This window comes from Varanus komodoensis, unplaced genomic scaffold (genome assembly GCF_004798865.1).
Source record: "Varanus komodoensis strain SLA01 unplaced genomic scaffold, ASM479886v1 scaffold52, whole genome shotgun sequence".
Classification (NCBI taxonomy): Eukaryota; Metazoa; Chordata; class Lepidosauria; order Squamata; family Varanidae; genus Varanus; species Varanus komodoensis.
The window spans coordinates 1,626,268-1,636,097 of NW_025336114.1; the positions used below are offsets into that span (position 1 = coordinate 1,626,268).

At 42.4% G+C, this 9,830-nt stretch overlaps 1 protein-coding gene across 1 annotated transcript in view; it reads right to left on the reverse strand.

Annotated features, from left to right (window-relative positions):
• Positions 1-1,266: 1,266 nt before the first annotated feature.
• Positions 1,267-9,830, reverse strand: part of ZNF341 (zinc finger protein 341) — a 30,639-nt gene continuing 22,075 nt past the window's right edge. Inside the window, exons 11-16 of the mRNA XM_044447481.1 lie at positions 9,412-9,579; positions 9,176-9,308; positions 8,047-8,158; positions 6,666-6,736; positions 4,973-5,711; positions 1,267-4,470 (exon numbers count right to left, since the gene is read on the reverse strand). Coding sequence (XP_044303416.1) covers positions 5,188-5,711; positions 6,666-6,736; positions 8,047-8,158; positions 9,176-9,308; positions 9,412-9,579 — 1,008 coding nt within the window. The 3' untranslated portion in view covers positions 1,267-4,470; positions 4,973-5,187. The remainder of the gene's footprint in view (positions 4,471-4,972; positions 5,712-6,665; positions 6,737-8,046; positions 8,159-9,175; positions 9,309-9,411; positions 9,580-9,830) is intronic.

Below are 9,830 nucleotides of genomic sequence, written 5' to 3' on the forward strand. Positions count from 1 at the left end.
TCTATAATAGATGGATAATCAAAACATTTCCACATGCTTCTAGACGCGTTGTATCAAAAGCCACTTTTCTTGTTCATCCCTTGTTGCCTGTAGCTTCATTGGTTCCTTTTTCCTACTCCCTTCCTCTATGCCTCTGCAACAAGCAACATGCTTTCTCTGTCTGATGGAAGCAAGGGACCATATTTCATGTCTTCATTTATTACAGCCATACACCAGCTTTTGAGGGTGCTTGTAGTTAAACAGTTAGACAGCTTTCTTCAAAAGATTGCGTAAAAGCACTAAAATAAGTTGATTTGGATTTCTTTCTGAATTGGCTCTAGCCTGTGTTTATTTCCTTTTATGCTAAATGCCATATTATCATGCTTGTGTTTAAGGCAACTCTGTTTTAAGTCACACCAGACTTTGCAACAATAATAAGGATAAATTCATAGATATCTCTGTATATCTTGGACAACCATATGTTGGGAACAAAAACCAGAGATAATTACATTTAGCATTTCTCTTTAGACACAGGAATGGCTATCTTATAATCACAAATGACTGAAAAAGAATGATTATAAAAGGCAATGTTTTGTATTACCTAAGAAATAACCTGGCCTTCTGTACATCCCACTGTCAAAAGAAGAATTATTGCAATGTAGCAATAGGCTATATTGCCCAAATAATTGCACAGTCAACATATGCAGAGAAAGTCAGATGGGTATATATTATTTCTATCATCCACACATAACCAGAAATAGTGTAAGGCTTCAATAGTAAACACATTTGCACAAAGCTGTTGGATTTACTTCTAAGCACACCATTCAAAGAGTCTCAAGGACAGCTGTTACATCAACTTGGTAACATTATTATTGGGGGGGAGGGGTTAGCACATGACAGACAGTTATTCTTTTTTTGCTGTGACAACATAATGTGATCTGAACAAGCATTCAGGAACAGAATCACTGAGGTGACTGAGGGTACAACCCCATTGCATTTATACCTTTCAGAGGGAAATAAATGCTTGTTTCCAGGGACTTCTGAGCATCCTATGCACAACCAGGCTGTTTCTGACATAGTGGGAGTTAAGTAATCTGATGTTGGACAAGACATTTCTACAGATTTAGAAACTGGTTCCCATCTGTGGTGAAAAGGGGGATTCATCACCCTTCTGGCTGCTGCCAGGTTCTGCTTTTGTTGACTTGGACACAATGGTGGGGCAGCTGAGGCTACAAGTTCATTTAAATAAAGATCCGAGTGAGGAATTAAAAGATTTGCACATCTATGTATATCAAAAAAGTTTCTTTGGATTTTAATAAGTAACAATAAATAACAATACATTTTCCGCTTTCACTTTACAATTGAATTATTTCTTTGCCCCTTCTCATTGTTCGTCAGTTTCCATTACTGTGCGCAGATAGGTACACTTCCTAAGCCAAATGTTTGCTTCACAGACATCTTTCATGGAGCAGTTCTTCTGCACGCACCTGCGCCTCACAGCCATTCTGTCCCTTGATGATCAGGCAGTATCCTTCTCTCAGTTCCCCACCCAGATGTTGTTTAAAACCTCTTATTTGCAAAAACCGCCTTTTCCTTCCCTTCGAGCTTTCCTGCATAAGACACCTACTAGGTACGTTCATGATCCTTTGCTCATGGTAGTTTGCACATGCTTTACATGTTGTCATCCTCCTCCAAGATCTCTCGTGTTCTTTTTGACATTTTTGGTGGCTTTTATTCGTCTAAGGAGAGTGGCAAAATGAAGCCATCATGGATTTAGGCATATATGCTAGACTACAGTGTCACCTAGTCATTGTATAATGGAACATATAGAGAGACAGACAGAGAAAAGTCTTAGGAGAAAAAGGAGCTGATCCTAATCCTGCAAAAAAATTGAGAAGCAGGATTAAATGTTGGATTAAAAGCCTCATTGTTATATCACATTTACATCCTGCCTTTCTTCCTCTTGCAAGGAACCCGTGGCAGCTTACACGATTCTCCAACACTTCAGTTTATCCTCACAACAACCACCCTATGAAGTAGGTTAGGCTGAGAGTCTGTGACTGGCCCAAAGTCACCCCGTGAACTTCATGGCTGAGCAGGGATTAGAACCCAGGTTTCCTGAGTTCCAGTCCAACACTCTAACACCGAACCACTAAGTAGAAAAGCCCTTCTCCTACCCCCACTCTCTTCTTTCAGCCACTTTCCTTACAACCTTCCATTTCCCTTAGCATAACTCTCTCCTTGTCATCATCCCATTTGCCTAGCTTTTCCAAATTCTGCCACAGTGCCCTCAGCTGGACCCCTTTACCTACCTCCTCTTTGCCACTGTAATGGTTATTACCTTTAGTCCAGTTGGCACTTCCCTGAGGGAAAAACAAGGCAAACACTGCAACTTTTTTATTCCCACCACTTGCACACCCTAGCTAGGTTCACACTCACTGAGGGAAAGCCACAGTGGCTTCTTTTCCCTGCCTCTGTCTGTGCCATACAATTTCCGTAATTATCCTTGTGACGTGTGGATTGTCATGTTATCTGAACGTGGCAAGGGGCACAGTGGATGGTGCCTTAGAAACCATCCAGAACAAGGTGTGAGAGTCTCTTAAGAGGACAGATGAACAGGCAAGAGTAGCAGGGCCAGAGAAGGGTTTGGCAGGAGGAATTGTCCCTCACAACCCATCCATGCAGGTGCACAAGCAGCTGTATGAAAGAGGAAGAGGTGCACTAACCTCAGTACACACAACTGAATTATGCACAGCATAAGATTGTATTTCAGAATTATTTGGCGACAGTGTACAGAGACCGACCAGGTTTAAGACTGGTTGTTGAAGAGTACCCCCCCTCCCTCCGGCAACCAGGGAGAACTAAGATCAAAGCTTTTTGAGTGCAACCTGAAGGTGGTCATCGTCTTCTTTTTTCTTTTTTTCAGGGCTTTTAGCATAAGCACAATCACAGATATATATTCCTACAATAGTAAATTTTTTGGGTGGAATTGGAATGAAAGGAAGTCTGAAAACGACAATCCTCCCTCCCTCTCTCTCTATATAAGATTCTGATTTTTTTCATCCTTCCCAATATAATTTATAAAATGTCATTATAACTGTTAGTAGTAAAGATAGCCATGCATCTATATACAAGAAAACTTGCATTCATCTTGAGTTATGTCACTTCTCTAAACCATATCTGCAGTCATTGATGAAATAGCAATAACACATATGAAAAAGAATGCATGAAAACAAAATCATCAATGTCCAATAGTGGGGCTCACTCATTTATCTCCTTGGTGTAATGGACAACCAACAACACTGAGGAAGAATCAGGAATAAAGAACTGCTTTCAACTAATCAAAATGCAGAATTCTTCCCTGGTTCAAAGGAGGCAAGCTTCTAGTATTGGGAGGCCTCAACATCAGAGCCAATATTGCACGGTAGCTTGAGTTTTGGACTTCAGTGAATGATGAGACTCGCAGAGGCTGCAATCCAATACATCTTTACTTGGGAGTTATTCCCACTGAACTCAGTGAGGCTTACTTCTGAACTGACATATTAGAATTGCACTGCAAGTGTTCTTCAGCAAGTCAGTTTCTCTTACCTAGCTACATCTCAGTAAAAGTTTATTCTGAGCACTTTGGAGGACATACAGAATATAAACATAATCCATAATAGCAGCAGTAGAAAAAAGGGACCCCTGGTAAAAAATTACATTTGAAATGCCAGGAGATTTACTCGGGGATTCATGAAGATTTAGCATTACAAAATACTTCAGTTTTCCTGAGGTTTATTGTCACAAAAGTTCAAGAATAGCTGCATTTGGGTAACCTGATGGACAACTCTGGCACAACTTGATAATTTAACATAAAAATCTAACATCAGTTGTACACATGGCCCACTGATAGCCAACATATTTTATGGCTTATTAATATTAGCATATCTCTTAGTGCTTCTTAGGTCATTAAGAAATCCATAGTAGTAACTTGTTCTTGTTCTTGGTAACCTGAAGCCCTCCCGATGCTTTGGCTTATAACTCCGATCGGCCCTAGCCAGCCTAGCCAATGGTGCAGTGATACCAGTGCTGGGCATTGTAAGCCACAGCACTGGAGGGCCACAGTGCTCATTACTGTACTAGAGGGTTACTGCCCAGCACCATTCAAGTGGCAGCTCCCCTTTATCAAATAAAGTTTCAGATCAACTCACACTAGTTCCACACACTGTCCAATGGATTACTAACTTGAGCCCCTTTGTGAAGTACCATACCTCCTGTCTTCAATTAAATGTACTGTGTGTTGCAGCATTATGAAAATACAGTCAATATGAATGAAATCACACAAATAACATTTAGTGTGGATGTTGGTAACTGTTCATGGATTGGTTTGCCATTTTTTTCTCCTTTATCTCCTGTTCCCAATTCTCCGTTAGACATGGTTGATCATGTGACATTTGGCATTCATCCTCTGCTCTTGGTAGTTTCTTCTCCCACTCTTCACAATCCAGACACCTGAAACATACACACTTCAGGTACACTTCCTTTTCCAAATTGTGCAAATTTCCAAATTTAGATATGCTACGTTTCATTTAAAGCCGCTGCTTATCCCCACCTTTTCCACTATGAACTCAAAATCCTGGTAAGTTCACAAGAGAAAGTTGTGAAATCAAAACAGGTCCATTGCAATTACAGAACATTTTTCCTTTCCTATACACATCAGAAAAAGAGACTCATAGGATGTGTCTATGAGAAGATTTATGAATGATGTTCCCAAAGGATCACATAAGGAAACTTCCAGTAGGAAGCATTATTTACTTACAGGTGGAAAGGCCAACTTTCCAGATACAGGGCAATGCAATTTCAGAACAGAAACACAAATGGCATACATAACATTTTTTTTAAACTGGTCTTGAAAAAAATGCAAATTATTGCAATGATCTGAATTTTCACTGGTTCAGACATGCCATGAGCCTTATTAACTAAGCATCTTTCAATGAAATTCACATCACCATACCTTTCAGTGCCTGCTGATTCTTATGAGCTTCTTCAGATTAATTCTTTGTCTTACCAACATTTTTCTTTAAAAATGCTGGTCTCTGCATCATCGCAGATACACACACACACGCACGGCTCCCATTTATTTCTGATCTCCTGCAGCAGGCTGACTCCATCAAAGAAAGAGGAATTTATTTCCCCTATGAAGCGGACGTAAGTCACTGCATTATTCAGTTAGTCAGTAGACTGAATGTAAACAGGGACAGCCAGCATGGTGCATGGGCTTTCGGAACCAGGCTGCAACTCAGCTAGAGCAAGGTTAGATGGGATGCCACTGCATTGGCTAGCATTGCCAGTATCTGAATCGCCTGCTGACACGGCTGCTGACCTTCCGACCACAATGGACAGAACTGTGTCAGACTCTGGAAACTGTTCTTTATTAGAACTCCCTTTTTGAGGGTTCTCCCTAACTGTACTGTCTTTCAGTTCTGTCAAAGTCAACTGAGCCGAAAGAGGAAGCCCCATTTTCCGCCCATGAGTCCCCCACTTCTTCTGGCATTTTCTGACCGGCAGGTCTTTGTCCTTGGGCGTGCTCAACCGACATTTGTGGTCCTTCATGTACTTTTGGCGTGTAAAGCCTTTGCTGCAGGTAGGGCAGCGGTACTTGTAGTTGCCAGTGTGAGAGCGCTGATGTTCCACCATGTGAGCCCGTCGGCTGAAGGCCTTGTTGCAATATTGGCACTTGTGGATCTTCATCCCTAAACAAGAAAGGACACAAAGAAGTGTAGCTGCACAGTGCTCATGGAGTAGCACCTTGTCTAGAGCCATTTAAAGACTTGGTGGCTGGAGAGATTTGGACCTGAGGCAGTTCTATTCACATACATCAATGGTACATACCAACTCACTCAGCCCGCCCAAGCCAGAACATAGTGGCCCATTTCACATGTAATAAGACAACCCCATGGCTGAGTGACCCCATGGGGCTTCTTACTGTGGCAGTGTCTGCCATTCTGAATATCTGGAGCGCACAGAGCTTCTTATGCCTGAACCCAATCAGAGTGGGTTGCTGGGTGGCTGACAGGCTACCCCCAACTATAAAACAGGCTTTGGATTCTGGGAGGCTTTTCAATCACCCCAACAACCTACTTTTGCCAGCTTTGCATATACCAAGAAGACCACAGCAGGGGAAGGGGTGTTTGGATCACCCACCTGGCACCTGTGGGTTGCACCTGTGATGATCATTAGAACCAAGTCAGTGTGTTACACAATTTTGCATGGGAAGCTATGAAAGCCCCATCACTATGAATCATCTCTGGACAAAAGGGATGCAGGAAAAGCAAACAAGCAAGGTTTATTAAGGATTTTGCTATCTCTGGTTTCTGTTGACAGATTCCAGAATTGCCATTCAATCCAGAGTAGATTATTCATTCCCAGTAGAGGACAGAATTTAGATTCATCTTAATCACAGCTCAACAAAAAGATCATAAATCTTCATGGCTTTTCCTCTTCACTGCAGTTAAGAAAGCAAAACCAAAAGCTTTCTTTGTCATGCAATAATTACAGGAACAATTCTATACACGTTTAGATGAAGAAGTGGCCTACATGCCCCAGCCATATATCCTGTTTAAACATGCATGGAATTGTACCCTAACAGACTGAAGAGAATTAAAATAGTCAAGAGAGGAAAGAGACAAAACAGAAACACCACATACCTGAATGGGACAGAATGTGAGCTTTCAACTTGTCTGGCCTGTTGAACTCCTTATCACAGCCTGTATGACTCCTGCAACAATAACAAAAACTGAAATGAAGAATTAATCAGATGCAAAAAGATATACACAGGAGCCTCAAGTGTCGTGCCTTGTTTCAGGGATATGCAGGTATTAAGCGCATTTAAATGTTGGAGTAGTTCCCGGGGCCTCCTTTCTGTAGTATCATAATAAGAAAAAACGGCCTGCTCAGCAATGCGGCTGATATCTGCCTTCGAATGGAAAGATCTTCTGTGCCATTTCTCCTTATGCAGCACTTTTTGAAAACTGGCCCACTGAAAAGGAGATGGAGCTAATCTGCCAAAAACCAGCTGCAATTTAATCTTTTATTTAAAAGTTGGAAGGGACCAAAATATCATTAGAGCTAACTAGCCACATCCAAACAAGGCTATCGTACTCATGCCAATTTATAGCAATTTATAGTGGGCTGAGTAAGAAACAAAACAGGGCAGGTTCAAGATATTTTGCTGCTGGAAGCGAATGAAAAGATGGATCCTCTGCCCTTTCCATATACGAACAATGACTAAACAGAAATGGCCATCTGCCAGCACAGGTGACAGGACAGCATCCTCCACAGCAGCAGGGGCCAGCAGGCTAGCTCATGGAGCACATGCCACCGTCAGGGCAGAGTCTGAGCTCCAAAACACAAACCTGCTATTTTGTACCCATTGTTTTCTTCTCCAAAACCCATTTCACAGAAGGCAAGCTGATGAGGCGCAGAGACAAATATGAGGCCTGATAAGGTCAAGAAACTCAGTGTAAGGGAGAAGCAGGGGCTGTGCCCCAAACCACATACTCCCCCTGCCACAAAGCTTAACAAAACACTCATTTCACAGATGTGCAGACAAAGACATGCACCTGCAGGTGCACCACAACACATCCTATGCCAAAATAAAACCAGCTGACAAAGGGGCGGGGGAGAGAAGTGAACAAGCAGTGCAGACCTCTTGACCTACCACCACCACCACCACCTCTAGCTGTCTGGGTGCCCTGTTGCCTCCTCCAGTCCCCCAGGACTCCCCCTCCCATCTCAGTGAACCTTTTCCTTTCCCCTGACTGCTTGGGAACATTTCAAAATGAGGTGCAGTTACCCAGCATTTTTATGGTGTTAGATGCTTGTGCTTAAATCTAAAGCAAAGAGGTGGGACAGGGAGCCTGCCAGGCTGCAAAAGAAGCATCCATTGAGTACAGTGCTTACAGGGGCCAAACTGGGGACCCCAGGGAATGGACTGAGGAGATTCTGACTTCCCAAAGTTCAAGACTGACACAGTTTTGTCAGTAAAGCCAGTGCCATTTCTGGCTGCACTGGACCCCTGGTACTTACGAGAAGGGGCATTTATATTTCTTGAAAGGCTCGTGGATCAACATGTGCCGTTTGAGTTTATCTTTCCTGTTGAAGGCTGAATCACACACAGAGCATTTAAAAGGCTTTTCACCTGCATAGGAAAGAGATGAATTTAGCAAGGGAAGTATAAGCAGAACTTGGCTTAAATGCTTAAATATATTCTAACAAATTGCCTTTGCCTGAGTTGAAGAGAATCAATGCATCAGGCTCAAATGAAGGATCGTGCTCTCTCTCTTTTTCTTGGCCATAATCCTTTAGTGTCCTACACCACGGTGTGTGCACTACTGAAAACTGACTAAGCCACTGGAACTGTTTCAAATGGATATTTTTTACTATATCCAGTGCAACCAACAAGTCATGATTCTGCTCAAAACTGTCCTGTTTATCTAGGTCATCAGCTACAGTAAAAACACCCCAAATGCTTCTAGCTATGAGCTTGCTTCCTGCGAATGGCTGCCTAGCACTGTGTCAGGGGACTGCTGTCTTGAATTCTTATTTGGCCACAAGACTTCCATTTGAGCTGGTTTGTATTAATAATACAAGCAACTCCCACAACAATAACAACCTTGCCTTCAGCAACTATTGGAATTCAAAACCAATAAATATTTTGTTATTTTGTTCAAGATGTCTATTATAACACTAATTGAAGGGAGCCATTTTATTAAAAAGAACAGTTCTCTATAATAAGAGCATACAGCAAAGACTCCAAGGATGCAACACTTTATAAAAAGTCCATAATAAAACAAAAGAAACTGGAAAAAATGGCTGAGAGGGTCCCAAGGAGAGCTCCAAGCAAAAGAAAGCATCTATAAAATGCTTCTTCTACAGCTCCGTCCTCCCACATCCACTGTTGTAGTCTAATGCTTCCTGTCTCTTCAGTTGCCCTTTCTTGTGGGGCCCAATGTACTCTGAACTCAGTATTCAGGAGGATTTGTTATAACCTGACCAGTGGTCCCCACAAGCGGATACTAACAAAGTCATCACGCTGGCTAGTATTACTTCAACCTGTATATGAAATCCAAGCAATGCAGGATGCTTGCTACCACTAAGGATGGAAACGGTAGATATCGGAGGATGCAAATAGAAGGGAATTTCTGCCACTCCTTACCCGAGTGAATGTGAGCGTGCAGTTTGAGGTAGTGTTCTCGGCGGAAGAATTTCTTGCAGATCTGACATTTGAATTTGCCTCCACCCCCGTGTGTAGGGAGGTGCCGTCGCAGGTACCTCTCACAGGGAAACACCTGCAAAAAGCCAACCACACATAGCTAAGAGAATAAGGTCACCTGAACAGGCAATAGCTCTTCTACCTAACAAAGTGTATATGTTTTTTCAAAGGTAGCTCACCATAACAAAATGGGCAATGCAACTACCATCTGGAGAGAAGGATGACCGAACAGATCTTGGAGGAGCTGTTTTACTTATAATTGCACAGTCAATTCCTGCACGTCCAACATGGGAGGAACAGTCACACGACAGAATGTAGCTTGCCAACCAGGGATGACAGGGTACAAGCTAAATCCTCTGGCAGTGCAGACACTGATACTACAATTGCACCTCTCTGCAGAGCAGATCACGCAGGTCAGTTGGGCATTAGCATGTATCCAATATGTAACTGAAGTAGGTGGCCTTGGACAAATCTCTAACATCTCTCAGAGGGACAGGGTAGGAAAGAAGCCTAAATAAATACATAAGATGGACTAAGAATGACAGGTGGAAAAAAGACCCCTATGCCCCCAAATATTCAATCAACTTCATCATGGCCA